The sequence below is a fragment of the Epinephelus lanceolatus genome, chromosome 20 (genome assembly GCF_041903045.1).
Source record: "Epinephelus lanceolatus isolate andai-2023 chromosome 20, ASM4190304v1, whole genome shotgun sequence".
Lineage (NCBI taxonomy): Eukaryota > Metazoa > Chordata > Actinopteri > Perciformes > Serranidae > Epinephelus > Epinephelus lanceolatus.
Window position 1 is genome coordinate 23308039 of NC_135753.1, and position 20875 is coordinate 23328913.

A 20875-nucleotide genomic window follows, 5' to 3' on the forward strand; every position below is an offset into this window, starting at 1 on the left:
TTGTTTTTACATTTATTAGTGTATTGTGCTCTTATAATCACTATATGACACAAAAAAGTGTCCTTACAATGAAGCAAAATGAAGTATAAGGTGCAGGAAACCAAAAATGTGACGTCCTCATCTGAGGACACAGTGTCACAGGAGGATATAACACTGTGGTTTCAGCATTTTTTTCCTCTAAACATAACAATTGTATTGGCATACAGAGAGACATATGACAAAACTACTTTTTCCATCAGTATAATATTCCCATGGACAGGTCTATTGTCTAAGGTTACTGAGGTCATGGTGTTGGTATTTTCCAGGCAATATTATTACAACTCTGTTCTAAAATTAGCACCCTCAAATTATAGGATTAGGACAGTAGTCTCCCCCTTTTTTTTAAAAAAAAAAAAAAAGTGCCTGTGTATCTCGGTGAAGCTCGTTTCCATGGCAACCAGGCGGGACTTTGTGGGGCACAATGGGTTCCTGTCCCATAATGGGGCCACAGAGACACTACAGTGAGTCCAACAATGAAAAACAAAGCGTGTTTTGTCCTTTATCCTCACAGCATATTTTGGGCTTTAATGCCATAAATCAGTGTGATTATTTTAAACCTGCTCCTATAACACTATAGTGGGTTTAAGTCCACTTTATCATATTAATGTGTAAAGTAGAATTGTTTAGGTGCTGGTTAATGTTTGTTGTGGTTGATCATTTTTGGTTCAATTTTTAATAGGTTACAGTAGGTTACAAGTTGCATATTTCATCCATGAGTAAAGTCCTCCACTGCAGAACAATAGGACTTCATGAATATATACACTAACAGCCGTATGGTGTCCTGTAAGGTCTGCTAAATGGACCGTAGCCCACAGTTGTCGCAGCTCATCAGCGCTGAGCAGCTGATCTGTCCTGTGGACAGACTGGACAGACGGGCTGCCGTCCCTCTGCTGCTCCTGCCCACTGTGCTGGAGCAGAGGCTGCCTCACACCGAGCAGAAACTAGACAGGGAAGCAAGTGGAACATAAACCTCTTACTTTACATAGGCTACTTGTTTGGTTTTGGACAGCATGGTGAAACAGCGACGCGTCAGAGCGCGTTCCTGCTGCGCAGCTGTTGCGCCTCTCTGTAGCAGAAGAGGAGCAGTAAAGGTAGGTGTGCATGCTGGGTTTAATTTCATTCTAATCTACATAGTTACTATAGTCTGTATGCTAGTGGATAGTGGTGGCTATGGTATGCTGGTGGGTAAAGGGAAAAAAGTAAAGTAGTCTAGTGTGTGTATTCCGAGGCAAAGCTAATAAGACCTTGTTTTAATTCTCATATTTAATTTAATTAATTTAAGTTTTTTTTGTTTATTTTATTCTACTTTTTATTTTGTTGCCAAATAGCTAACACACTTTTGAATGGTGCTTCTGTTGCACTGCTCGTCAGACTGCTCACACATGGGTGTGACTGTGGTGGTTACAAGGAGATATGCTATCTCTAACTGTATGTCAACACGAGACTATGTACATACCAGACACCCCATCGAGCTTTACAATAATCAGATAGTATAAGTGATATCATGGTTATCACTGAAATATTAAATTAGTTCTGCAAGACGCTGAATCTTGCACCCTCTTATAACCCTACTTCTTCCTTTCCAGGTCAAATTGTTAATTTATAAAATAAAAATGATGCTATATATTCTTCTTTTACACTTCTCCATATTTCACATTTGATCTACTTTGATCCGGAGCCAGTGGATAAGTAGTGATACCCAGAATCATCTCACTGATGGTGCTATGGACCACTCCACCAATCCTCACTGCTCATACTGCCAGACTGCTGTAGCTGCTCTCTCATTGGTCCTTTCCTGTAGCTCTCTCCTCTTTTCCGTCGCCATGGCGAGAGCTCATCAGCTCTGTACACCAAGATCGTCTATTGAGACAATGACTCACTCACGGACAGAATAATCCCGCACAGATAGGCTAAATAATGTCTTCTCTTCTCATGTGGCTCATTTCTGCCCAGAGGAGATGATATCCCTACAGTGCATGGCGGATTATCAGACAATGGACGAGACACACACATACGTTGTGGTGGTTTTTGTAGTTGTTTTTGTTTCTTTGCAGTTCCTTTGAATCTCTTTGTAGTCTTTTTTTGTGTCACATTGTGGTTGTTTTGTATGTCTTTGTTGTCGTTTTGCGTCTCTTTGTAGTTGTTATACATCTCTTTCTGGTTTTGTGTCTCTTTGTGGTAATTTTACGTCACTTTGTAGTTATTATGTGGTTGTTTTTGTAGTTATTTTTTGTCTCTTTGCAGTTCCTTTGCATCTCTTTTTTTCTGAGTGTGACTTTTTGCGTCGTTTTGAGTCTCTGTCATCCATTTATAATAATTTGTGTCCCTTAGCAGTTAATTTGAATTTTTGTGTAGTCTTTTTTACGTCACATTGTGGTTGTTTTGCGTCTCTTTGTAGACATTATACGTCTTTTTAAGGTTTTGTGTCACTTTGTGGTCATTTTGTGTCTCTTTGTGGTTGTTTTTGTAGTTATTTTTTGTCTCTTTGCAGTTCCTTTGCATGTCTTTTTTGTGTGTGTTTGTCTCTGAGTGTTATTTTGAGACTGTCGTCTCCCCCCTTTAATAGTTATTTTCTGTCTCTTAGCGGTGCCTTTGAATCTCTTTGTAGTCTTTTTTGTATCTCTTTGCAGTTCCTTTGCATCTCTGTTTTTGTGTGTTTGTCTCTTTGTGTCATTTTGAGTGGCTGACATCCCCCCCCCCTTTTATAGTTATTTTGTGTCTCTTAGCGGTTCAGTCTTTTTTGTGTCACATTGTGGTTGTTTTGAATCTCTTTGTTGCTGTTTTGCATCTCTTTGTAGTCATTATAAATCTTTTTTGTTTCGTGTCTTTTTTTGGTTGTTTTTGTAGTTATTTTGTGTCTTTGCGGTTCCTTTGCATCTCTGTGTCCATGTGTTGTTGTTTTTTGTGTCTCTGTGTCATTTTGAGTTTCTCTGTCATTGTTTTGCCCTTTTCTATAGTTGTGGTTGTTTTGTGTCCATTTTTGGTGATTTTGTGTCTCCTTGTGGTCATTTTGTGTCTCTTTGCGGTTGTTTAGTGACTTTTTGTAGTGGTTTTGTGGTTGTTTTATGTCTCTTTTTAAGCCATTTTGTGTCACTTTGCCTCAGTTTTGTGTCTGGTTGTTTTGCCCATTTTTGTGATTATTTTATATTATATATACAGTACAGGCCAAAAGTTTGGACACACCTTCTCATTCAATGCGTTTTCTTTATTTTCATGACTATTTACATTGTAGATTCTCACTGAAGGCATCAAAACTATGAATGAACACATGTGGAGTTATGTACTTAACAAAAAAAGGTGAAATAACTGAAAACATGTTTTATATTCTAGTTTCTTCAAAATAGCCACCCTTTGCTCTGATTACTGCTTTGCACACTCTTGGCATTCTCTCCATGAGCTTCAAGAGGTAGTCACCTGAAATGGTTTTCCAACAGTCTTGAAGGAGTTCCCAGAGGTGTTTAGCACTTGTTGGCCCCTTTGCCTTCACTCTGCGGTCCAGCTCACCCCAAACCATCTGGATTGGGTTCAGGTCCGGTGACTGTGGAGGCCAGGTCATCTGCCGCAGCACTCCATCACTCTCCTTCTTGGTCAAATAGCCCTTACACAGCCTGGAGGTGTGTTTGGGGTCATTGTCCTGTTGAAAAATAAATGATCGTCCAACTAAACGCAAACCGGATGGGATGGCATGTCGCTGCAGGATGCTGTGGTAGCCATGCTGGTTCAGTGTGCCTTCAATTTTGAATAAATCCCAACAGTGTCACCAGCAAAACACCCCCACACCATCACACCTCCTCCTCCATGCTTCACAGTGGGAACCAGGCATGTGGAATCCATCCGTTCACCTTTTCTGCGTCTCACAAAGACACGGCGGTTGGAACCAAAGATCTCAAATTTGGACTCATCAGACCAAAGCACAGATTTCCACTGGTCTAATGTCCATTCCTTGTGTTTCTTGGCCCAAACAAATCTCTTCTGCTTGTTGCCTCTCCTTAGCAGTGGTTTCCTAGCAGCTATTTGACCATGAAGGCCTGATTGGCGCAGTCTCCTCTTAACAGTTGTTCTAGAGATGGGTCTGCTGCTAGAACTCTGTGTGGCATTCATCTGGTCTCTGATCTGAGCTGCTGTTAACTTGCCATTTCTGAGGCTGGTGACTCGGATGAACTTATCCTCAGAAGCAGAGGTGACTCTTGGTCTTCCTTTCCTGGGTCGGTCCTCATGTGTGCCAGTTTCGTTGTAGCGCTTGATGGTTTTTGCGACTCCACTTGGGGACACATTTAAAGTTTTTGCAATTTTCCGGACTGACTGACCTTCATTTCTTAAAGTAATGATCGCCACTCGTTTTTCTTTAGTTAGCTGATTGGTTCTTGCCATAATATGAATTTTAACAGTTGTCCAATAGGGCTGTCGGCTGTGTATTAACCTGACTTCTGCACAACACAACTGATGGTCCCAACCCCATTGATAAAGCAAGAAATTCCACTAATTAACCCTGATAAGGCACACCTGTGAAGTGGAAACCATTTCAGGTGACTACCTCTTGAAGCTCATGGAGAGAATGCCAAGAGTGTGCAAAGCAGTAATCAGAGCAAAGGGTGGCTATTTTGAAGAAACTAGAATATAAAACATGTTTTCAGTTATTTCACCTTTTTTTGTTAAGTACATAACTCCACATGTGTTCATTCATAGTTTTGATGCCTTCAGTGAGAATCTACAATGTAAATAGTCATGAAAATAAAGAAAACGCATTGAATGAGAAGGTGTGTCCAAACTTTTGGCCTGTACTGTATATATTATTATTAAATTATTATTAGATTATTATATATTATATATATATATATTATATCTCTTTGCAGTTCCTTTGCATCCCTTTGTGGTCTTTAAGCATCTCTCTGTAGTAATTCTGAGTCTCCTCCTGGTCGGTAATTTGAATGACATTTTGCAGGTGAAGGCCAGGGGGCCCCTGACACGTATGGCCCCTGGGCTTGTGCCTAATAGGCCTGTTCCGTTATCCATCCATGCCTACAGTTGCACATAAATGATGGATGAGTGACCCCCAAATCAACTGTGTTGCACTTGTAATTTCCACACGATTGCAATCTATCCAATCCAACTGTAGGTGTCTCCTTCCCTTGTTTTTGCACAACCATCAATGTTAGTGAACATCTTTAACACCAGTGTTGCCTGCAGACCCATTTGTGACACAGATACGAAGAGTCTATAGGTTTATTCTAAAGCGTCTATAGAGAGAAGCAAAATCGATGCAACTTTTTTAACTAGATATATGTGCAGGAGCATCAAGATGAGAGCAGAGATTATCCTCTTTTGTGGTACCAAGAAGTAGCTGTGGAGTGAGACCTCCTCACTGCCTCCTCCTCTCTGCAGCAGGGGATCAGAGAGGTGGAGGAGGAGGAGGACAGACAGAGAGGCAGAGCAGGGAGTGGGCGGGGGGAACAGAGGACGGAGAAAGAGACAGAGTGGTGAGAGGAGAGAGGCAGCGTCTCACTGATGCTGAGTCACATTACAGAGGGACCACAGCCGCATCCCATGAGTCTTTGGGAATCATGGAGGAGCTCGAGCACACCTGCCCCCATCCCCGGACGGTAGGGCATTTGAATGTGTGTGTTCTGTCGTGTGTTCATGCCTTGCAGTGTGTGTGGCAAACAGACACAGGGAGACAAAGGGACCTGCTTTCTCCCCTGTTACGAAACAGATCCCCTATAGCATGAGGCTGTGGGATACACTGAGAATGCTGAGTGGACAGTGTGTGTGTGCTTGAGTGTGTGTTTGCCAAAGAAGGAGGGGGTTCACACAATGGACAACATTGCATGAGTGTCCTGCTGATGGGACATTGCGGCAGTGAGGAGAACCTCCTGTGTTTGGATCCTCTTGTCTGCTTTGGTGTAATTCCTCATCCTGGCATTCATGTTTGTCTCCTCATATGTGCCTTCTCCTCCTCCCTACCTTCACCTCAGCCTCTCTGTTGTTGTGAGACTCTCTGTCTTTACTGCCGGTGTTTTCTCTTGGCCTTGTGTTTCTCTTTTTTTGTCAGCTTTAATCCTCCTTATGCCAGATGTTCTTTGCTTGTGCCAGAGTGGGCTTTACTGTGCACGCTCACGCCACTCGCCCTGATAGGCCTGTGCTGTTTGTCCCCTGGTCAGCGAGTTTAAGCTTTACCATCTGCTCTGTGCCAAGTGTTTGTAAGCCTCCCCTCTATTCTCACCGTGCCCAAGGATTCATGGATGATGAGGGTGCTCCCTAACCACAAACTCTCTGCTGCTACTAGCTTTGAATTTTGATACCTCTCTAATGGAGATCTTAAGCAGTTAAAAGGTTTAACAGTGAGATTCAACTTACGGCTGCCAGGTGGCATGCACACTGGGAGTTTTTTGTGTACCTTGAATGTAAATAAGATGGCAGAGTGCATAAAAAGCATCAAAATGGAGTGTATTTATCCAAAAGGATCCCTCTGGCCCCCCGACAGAGGTCCAGGCTAAACCCTGAATGTCCTCAAATCCTAGAAATGCCCCTGCGTACACCTGATCTGTGCTGAGCTGCTGTGACTGGATTTACCTCTCTGCAATCACAAGTGAGGACAGCAAATGTCAAAAGGTTGAAAAGAGGCAATTCATGTATTATATATACTGATAAATATTAATATTTGCTTTTTAACTTCCCACTGGCTTCCTGCCATTTTGCAAAAGCAAGTTGAGTATCCCTGGTTTAACATGACCTGACAACATGTTCGAAGCCAAAAAAACAGCGGAAGGATGTGCAAGTAAATGGGACGTGGGAGGATAATCTATAAAAGGAGTCTCACATGGATGGCAATATTAAAAAATGAATGTCTTCCTTCTGTTTCTCCTGTAGCTGTAACTCTTTACCTGCCAATGTGTTGCCTACTTTTAAATATTATGTTACACTGATGGATTGAAATCCATTTGTCCACACTAAATGGCCTGTTTCTAGGTCTCGAGATCGCCGCCCACGTTTTAATTGCTCAGCAATTCGTATAATGAAGTGAAAGTGAAATTGCATTTCATCAGCAGCAGCTGACCATAAATAGCTGACCGGACCAAATAAGCATACCGCCGAACCATTATCGCATCAAAATCAGGAAGTGTGTCATGTGTTATATGTTTTATTGGCTATGCATGAACAAATATATTTTGCTTATGTTTGCCAAAATCCTATATCAATATACTTATGCTTGGGGTTGACCTTGTTTTACTGTGAGGGTTGTTTTCTGTAGTGGACGTCTGCAACATGTCATCAGTTCAAAATCATGTTTATAAGCAATTCTCATAAAGTTAGGGGAAATACTCGTAAATGTAAAAGTGATACAACTGTGGATTTTGAGCTTCTAAAGATGTCCCATGGTCTCCTGGGTCTCAAACATAGCAGGGTTGAACAAGCTGCTTTAAGGACATTACACCTCCCCAGATGTTTATGCTTGCTTCTTAGAGCTCTTTTTGCCATATATTAGTTTAGGAAGGACCTCAAGTTTGAAAAGGTAAGCTGTAATGCAGTTGATAAAAACATCCAGAAACAGGCAGGTATCTGAAAATCGCTTATCCGGCCGGGTTGCGGGGCAGCAGGCCGAGCAAAGCACCCCAGACGTCCCTCTCCCCAGCAACACTCTCCAGCTCCTCCTGGGGGACCCCAAGGCGTTCCCAGGCCAGATGAGATATGTTATCCCCCCAGTGTGTTCTGGGTCTGCCTGGGGCCTCGTACCAGTGGGACGTGCCTGGCACACCTCTAACAGGAGGCGCCCAGGAGGCATCCTGATCAGATGCCCGAACCACCTCAACTGGCCCTTTCAACGTGAAGGAGCAGCGGCTCTACTCTGAGCTCCCTCCGCATGTCTGAGCTCCTTACCCTATCTCTAAGGCTAAGCCCAGCCACCCCACAAAGGAAACTAATTTCGCCTGCTTGTATCCGCGATCTCATTCTTTCGGTCACTAACCAGAGTTCATGACCATAGGTGAGGGTTGGGCAGCGTAGATGGACCAGTAAATCGAAAGTTTTGCCTTCCAGCTCAGCTCCATTTTCACCAAACCACTGATCCATCTCGCACTACATTCTATCCTCACTTGTGAACAAGACCCCGAGATACTTGAGCTCCCTCGCTTGAGACAGTAACTCTCCACCCAACCCGGAGAGGACAATCCGCTGGTTACCGGCAAAGAATCATGGCCTCAGATTTGGAGATTAGCCCAAACTAAACTGAAAACCAACTGGGATAATACAATGAACTCAGGGAAGAAATCCCAAAAGAACACAAGACACCAGGCAGGAAGCGGCGTAGGGAACGACCCCAAGAACACTGGGATGAACACAGACAAACTGGTATATATACACAGAAAACTAATCACATGCATGAGACATAGCTGGAGCAGGAGGACACAGTCGGGCGTAAGGAGGGAAATGGAGATTGGCCAACAACAAGGGTGTGGAGAGGAACACTAGGGTGGAGCAGACAAGACTAAAACAGAGCAGGTGTAAAGGGAAGACTCTGGGAACAGGGAAGGACTAACGAGACAGGTGGAAGACAGGTGTGACAGAAAACAGGCAAGAAAACACACAAAGGCAGGAAGTAAAACCAGACATGACACATGAGGAGAGAATCTACAAAATAAAACAGGAAACAGATTACTCAGAGGAGGTCACCTGTTTATAGCTCATGTTGTTGCCTGTCATACAGAGATGGATAACTCGAGAACTGTCTTCAGTGTGACAGAGTCCCATTAAAGTATGATGATAAAGTATTATGGTAAGAATTTGTGAAAAACTTTACATTTCAGAATAATTTGTAGCCGTTATTTAAACAACCTTCTCATTAAGAAACAGTCTTTTCGGAAACTTTTGGGAACACAGTATTTCATGCAATGTGAGCACCACAGGTTAAATTTCATTGACCTCCACTGAATTCAGGAATGTGTGCGCCCCAACCATTGCAGTTTGTAAATCCAGATTGGAAACCTTATTGGTCTTTTGGCATTTTTAACTAGGGATGCACGATATTGGATCCTTTGCCAATATCTTATATGCCGATATATAACAACTTATTTGGCCAATAACTGAAACTGATGTCGATATATCCACTTTTTTCCCACTTAATTTTAGTGATCATCAAGTCTCTTCTGTAGTGGAATTAACATCATATTATGCATGCATACTCTTATCGTGATGGCCCACCAGCAGACGGAGACATGATACACAATACTTTTCAACGTTTGTAATAATTATTCATTGTGAAAAATGAGGAAAAGCATGTTCGGTGAATTGAATAGATTCAATAGTCTATTTTAAAGACCATTATCGGCTGACACCGATGATGTATCGATGTTATCGTGCATTTCGATTTTTAACTACATTTTTTTTTAAACCCAAGGTGTTACAATTGTATCATTAATATTATTATTTTAAATTTTGTGTGTGTTTATGGCAGTTATATGCACTTTTTTCAGATTATTTGAGATCACAGAGTGCCTAAAATCTAGGGGTGTAACGATACATCGATCCACATCGATACATCGATTCATTGATTAACGATCCGATTATATCGATGCAAAATGAAAACATCGATCCATATCGTCATCTTAAAGATACACATTTATTTTGAAATTCACATAGCACGTCTGTGTCACCATTTCTGGGCAAGCGCGCCTCCGCTCAAACAACAAACAGAGCTCAGAAATAAAATGGTCAAATCATATTCTAGTTGTTTTTGTGAGTTGATGTAAATGTTTGTGTTAGATGGGCATATGATATCGCGTCATATCGATCACAGGCTCCTGAATCGAATCGAATCAAAATCGTATCGTGACAGACTTTGTGATATCGGCAAACATCGTATCGCCATCCAAACAAATCAATATAATATCGTAGTGATTTACACCCCTACTAAAATCATCTGTACATTATTTGGGAAAAACATTAAAGGTGCCAGGGAAAAATGATCACCCCATTTTGTATCTAAGTGTTCTCCAATGGGATTGGGGGAAAAATCAGGGCAGCAGCATTGCATAAAGGCATACAGTACATGGGTAATTATTGCATAATGATCACATAGCCTAGATAAGAATCACAGTTCAGGGGGAACACAACTAATTTAGAGAAGCAAAGTAAACAGAAGAGCTTTAGACGACATTACTATTTTTAAGTTACATAATGTAGGTAGGGTAGGACTTTGGCATATAATGGCATTACTAATCTTGAACTCTATTTTTTTGTAATATAATGCCGGAGTAGATTTCATAATCCAATTGTTTATCTGACAAATCCATGCCATGATAATCTGGGCTGCTCTGATTGCAAATCCAGGATCCCCAACAATGCAAACTACATGTGGTCGTCAATACTCTGGATTTGATATTCGGCTAACAAAAGAACATTTACTCCATTATATTTGGTTTATTAAGGGCCACACATTATTACAATATTCAACTGGGCCTATACAAAAAATATTAATGTATGAATTTTTAACTATCTGTATCAGTATTTGGTGCGCACCCATTTCCTAATTAAGAATTTAATTTAATTTAATTTAAAAAACCTTCAGGGGGAACCTATTTGTCTTCGTTCGCATGTATGACACATCACATTATTTTACATTATTTCCCATTTATATGGATGTGTTATTGATGCTTTGATGTAATTTTAAAATGTTTAAAATTAATTCTTGAATGATTTTGTTGAGAAATATTTCACCAGTAATGGCTGTTTGTCAACTGTAATTTGATATTAGTCAATAAAAAGAAACATTTATGTCATTATAAGAGTGATAACACGTTATAGAGGCTATCGTGCACAGATAGATGCACCTTGAGATTTTTTGGCTCGCCCTTTGTTGTGCTTTGGGCACACAAAGATTGGAGCAAGTAGAGTAGAGCCCCCCTGCACCCCACCTCTGGTTAAAGCTTCATTTTCCTTAACGTATTAACCTGTTAAGTTTTACTCTCCAAACCTGTGCTGCCATTTAAAACCTCTGATTAGATATCTAACTGTCCCTATCTGTGCCTGTGGAACATGTTGTCACGCCAGACTCTGATTTGGTTGCTGCTCCGAGAGGATATGTTGACGTCAGTTGCCTGCAGTGTCCACAGAGATTGTATCTGTTTCCATTTTTTCACCCGCCTCTCACACTCCCACAGCTTTCTGCTCTGTGCAGACTCCGATTCTCATTTATTGGTGTGAATGAGATTCGGTGAATATTCCCTGCAGTCAACAGATGGCACACAAAGACAAATTTCCAGGCGTGCTCACACTGCAACACTTTAACCTTGATGTAGCTTTGACAAGCGCAAACAAGTAACGTCTATTATTCCAATCGTCCTTTCTTGCCCTGTCTGTCTTTGAGCCACGTCCTGCTGTCTTTTATTCTTTCCTTACCTGCTTGATGCATCTGCAAATGATCATTGTTTCCTCCCCGTCCAGTTCACAGCTGGCAGTCACCTGCGTCACGACCTCTTCCATCTTATTCGCTCCTGTGAAATGAAACTAATTTCCAAGAGGCCTTCAACTACGGATCAATAGCTCTGCCCTTGTTTTCTGACACACACACACACACACACACACACACACACACACAAACAGTGATCAATACCACTGAGTGCAGCTCTGGCTGTCTCTCAATCCATTGTCCTAGTATGGAGCAGGCATCGACTGTGGTCAATAACCTAATGGAGGTTACTGTAACAGGAGTAAGCGTGGAAACAGAGACATATCATGTAGCACTGAAGGGATGCAGGTGTTTCAGATGAACATCAGTCTCTCAGACGTTCATTCATCCTCCTAACTAAGATGTTTGTTCTGTATTTGATCTCTAACCCAGTCTCTCTCTCTCTCTCCGTCTCTGTGTCTCAGACTCTGACAGAGCCTGCCATCTTTGCCCGGGAGACCAGTTGTGATTGTCGCGCCCCTCATGAGAAACTCACTATCACTCAGGCCCGCAGAGGCACCCCAGGTATACACAGCAGATCTCCTCCTGCTTGTTTTCCTTCTCTGATCCATTTCCTGCAGCTGCTCTTTTTCCCGCTTTCATGTTTGTCTCCTCAATCTGTCCTTTCTCTAACTACATTTACTCACAATGCTATCATCACTGCTCCTGCTACATTTTTTACGATGATACTGTACTGCAGCTACTGATAGAGCACCTGCTACTGCGTCTACTTCCTCTGAAGCTATTAGCTCATACCACAACAGATGCTGCTGCTAATGCTGCTGCTACTCCAACGGTATCACTATCACTGCAACTATTACTTCTACTACTGATGCATTTTACAAGTGATGCTAATGGGAGCCTATCTATGTTTCCCGGGTTCTATATTCCCCACTTAACCCTGCAAAAAAGGTTCTATGTTTCCTTTTTGTGTAAGCGGGAAACATAGAACCCTTTTTGTGTAAGTGGGGAACATAGAACCCGGGAAACAGGGATGACCCCATGCTAACACTACTGCTACTTACTCCTCTTATATGGCCTACTTATTATAAGTACTGCTAGTACAGCTGCCACTGTGTCTACTACTATCTCTAAAGCTAACTTTAGTACCGCTACTACTGTTGCAACTCCAGCAGTCTCACAACAATCTGACACTGATGCATTTTACCTACTAGTTATGCTAACACTAATATATACAGGGGTGAATTGAGAAACGGGGCCCCTGGGTGCAGACATGCAAAAGGCCCCACCACCTCTCCTACACAGGAACAGGAACTTTTTGTAGTCATTTTGTGTCTCTTTGTGGTTGTTTATGTGACTTTTTGTAGACGTTTTGTGTCTTTTTGCCATTGTTTTGTTACTTTTTGTAGGCCTTTTTTTTGTCTCCTTGTGCTTGTTTAGTGATCATTTCAGTAATCATTCATCATTCAGTAATCATTTTGTGGTTGTTTGGTGTCTTTTTGTAATCAATTTATATCTCTTTGTGGTAATTTTGTGTCTTTTTGCAGTTGTTTTGTGACTTTTTGTAGTCATTTTGTATCTCCTTGCAGTTATTTTGTGACTTTGCGTTGTCGTTTTGTGTCTTGCGGTTGTTTTGTGTCATTTTGTGGTTGTTTTGTAGGCTTTTTGTGTCTCTTTATGGTTGTTTTATGTCTCTTTTCAGTCATTTTATGTCTTTGTTTTTTCTCTTTTTGTAGACCTTTTGTGTCTCCTTATGGTTGTTTTGTGTCTCTTTGTGGCTGTTTAGTGACTGTCTATAATCATTTGTGGTTGTTTGGTGTCTTTTTGTAGTCATTCTATGTCTCTTTGTGGTACTTCTGTCTTTTTGTGGTTATTTTGTGACTTTTGATAGTTGTTTTATTACTATTTATAATCATTTCATGGTTGTTTGGTGTTTTTGTAGTAATTTTGTGTCTTTTTGTAGTTGATTTGTTGTTGTTTTGTGACTCTTTGTAGTTGTTTTGTAGTTGTTTTATGTCTCTTTTAAGCCATTTTGTGTCCTCTGAGGTTGTTTTGTGTCTCCCTTTGGTCATTTTGTGTCTCTTTGCAGTCCCTTTGTGTCTCTTTGTGGTAATTTTGAGTCTCTTCCTGGTCAGTACGTGTTAATTAAGGCGACATATTGCTGGTGAAAGCCAGGGGGCCCCCTAGCACTTTAGAGCCCTGGGCCTGTGTCTGATAGGCCCGTTTAGTAATCCATCCCTGACTGTACTACAGGGGTCTTCAGTGTTTTTCAGAGCAAAGGACCCCTTAGCTGAAAGAGAGATGGAGCAGAGACCCCCTGCTTAAGCATACATGTGGAAGACACAGTGAATCATCAGACTTTTCTGTATCTGTGGATAGCTACCTTAGTAAGATGTCTGACCCCAGTGAGTGGCACATAGCCTGTCTATCGTAGGGTGAAAGGAGGTTGTCAGAAAGAAAGTCATATCAGTGTCAGGCTATATAGTCTTGAGCTGTATTTGCTTTTCAGGTAGGTAGGGAGGAAAAACTTTTTCATGGAGATAGTTTGTTGCAAAAGGCAAAATATGTTGCATTCATGTTAATGTGTATTTTTAATTTTCAATTTAGTGGCTTGTATTTCAAAATATAGGTTATATAAATATATGTGGCCTGCCACACAATATTGGTTTATGAAGCAAGATCACTTTGCAGTTTTTCTGTTCACCTCACCATGGCAGGACTATCACACAGTTTGTACACATGCACCAAGTAGGAACTATACAGGTGGAACTAATGGGTTCTCATAAACAAACAATTACCCAACAGCAGACATTTCCTGTTAGGCAGCAGACATGGCCACAACACAGAGGCGGAAAGTCAACAGTGACGGCTGCCGCCTGAAAGTGGTGGAAAGTCGAATGCTTTTTCCCTGAGAGATGAGCAGTTGCATCTGTCTCATTCATATGTGTGTGTGTGTGTGTGTGTGTGTGTGTGTGTGTGTGTGTGTGTGTGTGTGTGTGTGTGTGTTTAATCACCCATATGATGCAAGACTCAGCCTGTTCCCAGGTATTTTCACATGATCTTATCTTGCCCCATTCAAAAAGTTTGGAAACCCCTGCTGTACTGATACTACTGCTAGTGCAGCTGCTACTATCATTACTATCACTACTGCTATTACTTTTGCTTCTCCATCACAACTGCTCTTACTACTGATGCTAACGCTACGGCAACTGCTGTGGCTACCACTGCTACTACTATTACTTACTTGATTTTTTGATTTTTAGTTTTATTGCTGTGTGTTTCAGTGGACCGGCCAGTCAGAGTCTACGCAGACGGCATCTTTGACCTGTTCCACTCTGGACACGCTCGTGCTCTCATGCAGGCCAAGAACCTCTTCCCCAACACCTACCTCATAGTAGGAGGTAGGACAGACCCACGGAGACAACACACACTCATACTGTACATACACAAATCTGTCTGATAGTGATGTGTATCCGTCTGTGGTTTCTCTCCCACATGCCTGGAACAGTATGCAGTGATGAGCTGACCCATAAGTACAAAGGTTTCACAGTCATGACGGAGCTTGAACGATACGAAGCGTTGAGGCACTGCCGCTATGTCGACGAGGTTCTGAGAGACGCACCCTGGACTCTCACACCGGAGTTCCTAGAGAAACACAAGGTGTGTGTGTGTATCATTGTCTGCAGTAGTGTCAAACTGTGCATGAAACATCTAGAGGCTGTAATCACATTCTAAAGCCTAAAGTAACCTCTAACTGAGTTAGGAGAAACTCCTAGAAAATAAGAGCTGTGTCAGTTCTTACTTTGGGATTCCTCAGAGTAATTCACACGGCTTTTAAGGGCTAAAAGTAGGTAGTAAGTCTGAGAGAAGTCAGAGGCAGTCCAGGACTCCTTAAATACAGGTGCTGCAGGTAAAATGCCCTGTCCCCCATGATCACTGCTTACCTCTGGAACTGTACCCCCCACTCTCAATCTGGCTGCAATTACACCCACCCTCAAAAAACCCGGTGCTGACCCATCTGACCATAACCACTACAGGCCCATCTCTAACCTTCCCTTCAGTTCCGAAATCCTGGAGAAGGTGGCTGCCACGCAACTTCAGTCCCTCAACTCAAAGAGTTTCCACAAACCCTTCCAATTTAGTTTCCACCCAAAATACGTTACTGAAAAAGCCCTGGTTTGACTCACCAACGACCTCCTCCGTGCTCACCACCCTTACCCTCCTTGATCTAAGTGTCTTGTTCCACACCATCTCCCACCCGCTACTCCTGGAACGCATCGCTGATGTTGAGATCACTGGTGTTTCACATTCTTAGTTTGTGGACCGCTTTCCTCCACCTCCACAACATTTCCAGACTCCATCCATCTCTGTCCCAGTCCAGCACTGAAGTCTTGGTCCATGCATTTGTTACATCCTGTAATGTCTACTCCCCACCAAACTCCTTAACAGGCTTCAAATCATTAAAAACTCTGCTGCCCGGATTGTTACGAGCATCAGATCATCCGACCACATCACCCCCATTCTCATCCAACTTCAAAACCGAATTGTCTACAAAAACCCTCTGTTCACCTTCAACGCCCTCCACAACCTTTTTTCACTTCATGTCTGTGTGCCAGTGCAGTGTTTTCTGCCGTACGGTCATGTCCTTTGATTGTTCCTCAGATCGATTTTGTGGCTCACGATGATATCCCATACTCCTCAGCAGGAAGTGAGGACATTTATAAACACATCAAGGAGGCAGGTCAGTGTGTGATAACAGGAAAATATCTGTGTGTACTTCCTCAGGCAGTTTTCAAATCCTGTGTGTTTTCATGTGTGTGCGCCAGGGATGTTTGTGCCGACACAACGGACAGAGGGAATCTCAACATCTGACTTGATCACCAGAATCGTCAGAGACTACGACGTCTACGCCCGACGCAACCTCCAACGTGGCTACACGGCTAAGGAGCTTAACGTCAGCTACATCAACGTAAGAGCATGATCAATTCTTCATGTCACCATCATGGTATAATGGGCATGTACATGCATTGCAAGAAATGTAAGACTTTTACTTCCCATTATATTGGTTATTACTTCAAATGGGCTGTACTCCTCTACAGATGTTAACCAGTCAGGATACAATTAGACTAATTTCTTGTTCTTCATTGATGTGTCCATTTGCAACACTTGCATAATGGCTTCTCCTTGACATTTAACTCCCACAGGAGAAGAAGTACCGGCTGCAGAACCAAGTGGACCGAATGAAGGAGAAGGTTCGCACGGTGGAGGAGAAGAGCAAACATTTTGTTTACCGTGTGGAGGAGAAGAGTCACGACCTCATTCAGAAGTGGGAAGAGAAATCCAGAGAGTTTATAGGCAACTTCCTAGAACTTTTTGGACCTGACGGTACCTGGGTAAGTGACTCTTTGATAAAGGCAGTTCACATAGTTTCAGTGGACAGCATATATGAGCATGTCAGGAACCAGTTAGGTACTTGAAGTGGTTAATTGGTACATTGGCGCCTTTAGTTTGCCTGCTAGTTCACTCCACTGAGTTTGATGGATATTTTTGGCTGCATAGGAGGTCATGTGGGTCAAGCATGCTTACTGTATATAAAGTCAATAGTTTCTTAGTTCATATAATTTATTTTCTTCTAAGTATATCTCATGTTGTATTGATACCCTGTGGACAAAATTATAGGACTTTCATTGTAACCAGAGGTGGATGAACTACTCAAGGGCTGGTTGCACAAAGCACCTTAACTTTGCTCCTTATGACACTTAAGGTTAAGTTTTTCCTTAGTTGAGGAAATTATTTAAAACTGTCGCACAGAATCTTTTAAAAGGTTTCCTTAGTCAGGGAAAGGCGTACAGTCATTTACTGCACTGAAAGAGGTCTTACAGCAGTAAATTTCTACTGTTTCCATGGAGACCATTTGTTTGCTTGAACATGCACCTGTGATAGCCCAGGCTACATGTTGTATTCTCTCACAAGGTCGGCCTGATAGTAAAAAAATGGCAGAGGATAAGAAGACATGAAAACCACATTGGTTGGAGGAAGAAAAAAAATCATACTTTCTAATTCTACTTCCATCTGTATGTCCGTCCATCCCATTCAGTGAACGCGATATCTCAGCTTCAGGAATTTCTTCAATTTGGGACAAACATTCACTTGGACTCAAAGATCAACTGCTTAGATTTTGGTGATCAAAGGTAAAGATCAGTGTGACCTCATCTGTCTCATTCGCGTGAATGCGATACTTTAAGAATGCCTGTAGAGAATTTCTTCAAATTTGGCACAAACGTCCACTTGGACTAAAGGAAACTGATTAGATTTTGGTGGTCAAGGATCAAAGGTCAAGGTCACTGTGAGTTTTCATCCATCCCAACCTCAGTAAAGCGATATCTAAAGAATACTTTGAGGGATTTTCTTCAAATTTGGCACAAACTTTCACTTGGACTCAACAATGAACTGATTAGATTTTAGTGGTCAAAGGTCAAGATCAATATGACCTTGTATCCATCTCATTCTCATGAATGCAATATCTCAAGAGGACCTTGAGGGAATTTCTTCAAATGTGACACAAACATCCAGTTGAAATGAAGAATAAACCGATTAGAATTTGGTGATCAAAGATCAAGGTCACTGTGACCTCAAAAAACAAATTTTTGGCTATAACTCAAGAATTCCTGTAAAAAATATGACGAAACTTCACACTGATGTCTAATAGAATAAAGTGATGAAGTGATGACATTTTAATTTCAAAAGATCAAAGGTCAACTTCACAACAACCATGCGGCATTAATTTTAGTTTATACATTGACTTTTGTGCAGTACGTACTGTACTAACACTCACTCTGCTTCTCCCTCCTCTGTCCCTGTACAGAAACAGGTGTTTCAGGAGCGCAGTGGACGAATGCTGTCCTACGCTCTGTCTCCCCGAGAGTCGCCCTGCAACAGCCCTCCCCGCGAACTGTCCCCCCTGCGCTCTCCCTCACCCCCGTCTCCCCCCGTCCGCTGGCACAACGCACGGCCCTCGCCCCCAACCTCCCCCAAAGGAGCATCTGCCTCGATAAGCAGCATGAGCGAAGGTGATGAAGATGAGAAGTAGATGGACTGTTGAACACACACACACACACACACACACACACACTTCACTCACAACGCACTGCCTGAGAACTGCTCACACACACAGTCACACACACTCCGACAAACACTGGCTGGATACTGAACAGTTATCCTCAAGGGAGACGGCGATCATGGGAAATGTAGTTCTTTGCTGCGGAGCCGAGAAGCCATCACTGTCTCTGTTGTCTGGGCAACCAAGCAGACAGAAGCAAGACAAAGGAAGGAAAGGATTTACGAACATGGTGTCACATATCGTACGCAGGTGCGGAACGCTTCGCAGCATCTTTCGGGAGGATTTGCTTCGGATTGTCCAGCGCTGATAGAGACTGTCTGACAGCCTGCTCATGACATCACCTCATCGCTTTATGTCCTGTTCTGTTTAGTTTAGCATTTTTACTGAGATGCCAAGATTTCTTGTAACTACTGTGATCACAACATTTGAATAGGCACAGTGTTGCAGAGCATTGTGGGTATTGTTCAGTTCAACAGGTCACGTGAATCAACGGGAACTGGATTCATTAATCACTGAGTTATTTTGTGCTTGTTGAACTGAGAGTAAGGAATAAAAGAAAAGACACTGCACACCCCAGATTAGTAGAAGTGAAGTGTTGGACAACTTCTTGGCACTTAAACACCATTTTAGCACAAATGGTTGGCAAGGATTATTAAAATTGGTGATCAACAATTCTTAATGTACTTGTTCCCACGCTACTGTAATGACCACTAAAACGGATTAAAACTAATCCCTGAGAAAATCATATGAAATTAAAATTAGCCTCTGGGAATGGCAGCCTGCACATTCCTGAAATTTATCCAAAACTGAGATTATTGTTTAGAAAAAGGTCAAGTGAAAGGTGGTTTTTATCACCTTGGTTGTACAGCTTTGTCTGAAATCAAACTATATAATCCTAGTTGTAAAGTTCATGTGACAGTAAGAGTTTTGAAATGACAAAGGAAACAAAGTTTGCTGTAAAATTAGACACTAAATCGAGCCCCTTACGTATGGAGGATGAAAAATGACTTTTTAATAATTAAATAAATAAATGTATAAATTAAAAAATGCAGGAATAAATAAATATATAAATAAGTAAATAAAAGAATAAATGCAAAAAAATACAAATAAAATAATAGTATAATTATGACATTAATAAATAATACATAATTAATTCTAATTATATTATACATATATATTATATAATTATTTATATAATATAATATTATAATTGTTAATTTTAATTATAATTAATTATACTAATAAGAAATAAATAAATGAATAAATAATTAAATCAATGTTGAAATAAATATGGAAACAAATCTACAAATGCCTAAATAAGTAAAAGCTTATAATTAAAGTGGAAACAAATAAATAAATATTACATTTATTTCTGCATTTCAGTGTCTGTATGTTAATGAAATAGGAGGTCCCAACTTCTGCATTAACTTTATTCATGCATTTATTGCTTTATTTCCATTTTTATTTCAGCATTTATTTAGTCTTTTATTAAATATTTTCTATATTAATCTATTTAGTCCTGTATTTTTTTAATTTATTCATTTATTTATTCATACTTTTGTCATTTATCGTCCTCCATACATAGATCTGAGTCTTGAACAGCCTTCACTTATTAGCTTCTTGAATGTAACCTGAGTCTTTAGGACCACATCTACAATATAGCTTAAATGTAACCACTCTAATTTCTAGTCACGTCATATAAACACACAAGTCCTTCAGTTGACCACACAAATACCATATCTCGCAGTAATGGATTAGTAGAAACATTTGTGGATTTCCAGTATTAAAAAGCCATGCATTTTTTTGACAGTTTGCCATGTTTTATCTTTCAATGTTCAGAAATTCTTGCTCTTTGAAATTTGATGTCAGCTGTGAATCAAACCCAGCAAACGTGGAGATGCAGCCTTCCTCTAGGACTCTGATGATACTTGAAATATACAATAATTGAAGCCCTCCAGGTGAACTGTCAGGTCCTCAAAAGCCGGATCATCATCACCCTTATGTTTTATTTGCAATTATTGGAAATGTATGTAAAAACTTAATTCTTTGGTTCAGGTCTGCTCACTCACACCAGGCTGCCTGGAGCGGACCTCTCTTCCACCCCAACAGTACAATAAATACCCAAATGCAATGTAGAGACCTTAATGTCCTGTACGCACTACATGTTAATCTGCACTATATGTACAAACTTTGGGAATGTGTGTCCTTTTTTATTTTTTAAATTTCAATGTTCAAACGGCTTGGTATGTAAATAAATCAAAACTCTATAACTGAATGTGAATAAAAACGCACTTCACCTTTGGATCAAACCACAA

At 41.2% G+C, this 20875-nt stretch overlaps 1 protein-coding gene across 2 annotated transcripts; it reads left to right on the plus strand.

Annotated features, from left to right (window-relative positions):
* Nucleotides 1-964: 964 nt before the first annotated feature.
* On the plus strand, nucleotides 965-20875 carry pcyt1ba (phosphate cytidylyltransferase 1B, choline a). Of its 2 annotated transcripts, none has more exons than XM_033638362.2 (8): nucleotides 965-1130; nucleotides 11905-12004; nucleotides 14725-14841; nucleotides 14949-15100; nucleotides 16103-16181; nucleotides 16267-16409; nucleotides 16645-16833; nucleotides 18306-20875. In XM_033638362.2, exons 1-8 carry the CDS (start codon nucleotides 1050-1052, stop codon nucleotides 18528-18530), a joined length of 1086 nt encoding a protein of 361 aa, XP_033494253.1. In that variant the 5' UTR covers nucleotides 965-1049; the 3' UTR covers nucleotides 18531-20875. The 2 variants fall into 2 exon arrangements, with proteins under 2 accessions (XP_033494253.1, XP_033494254.1); XM_033638363.2 differs by lacking the exon at nucleotides 965-1130 and adding an exon at nucleotides 5468-5639.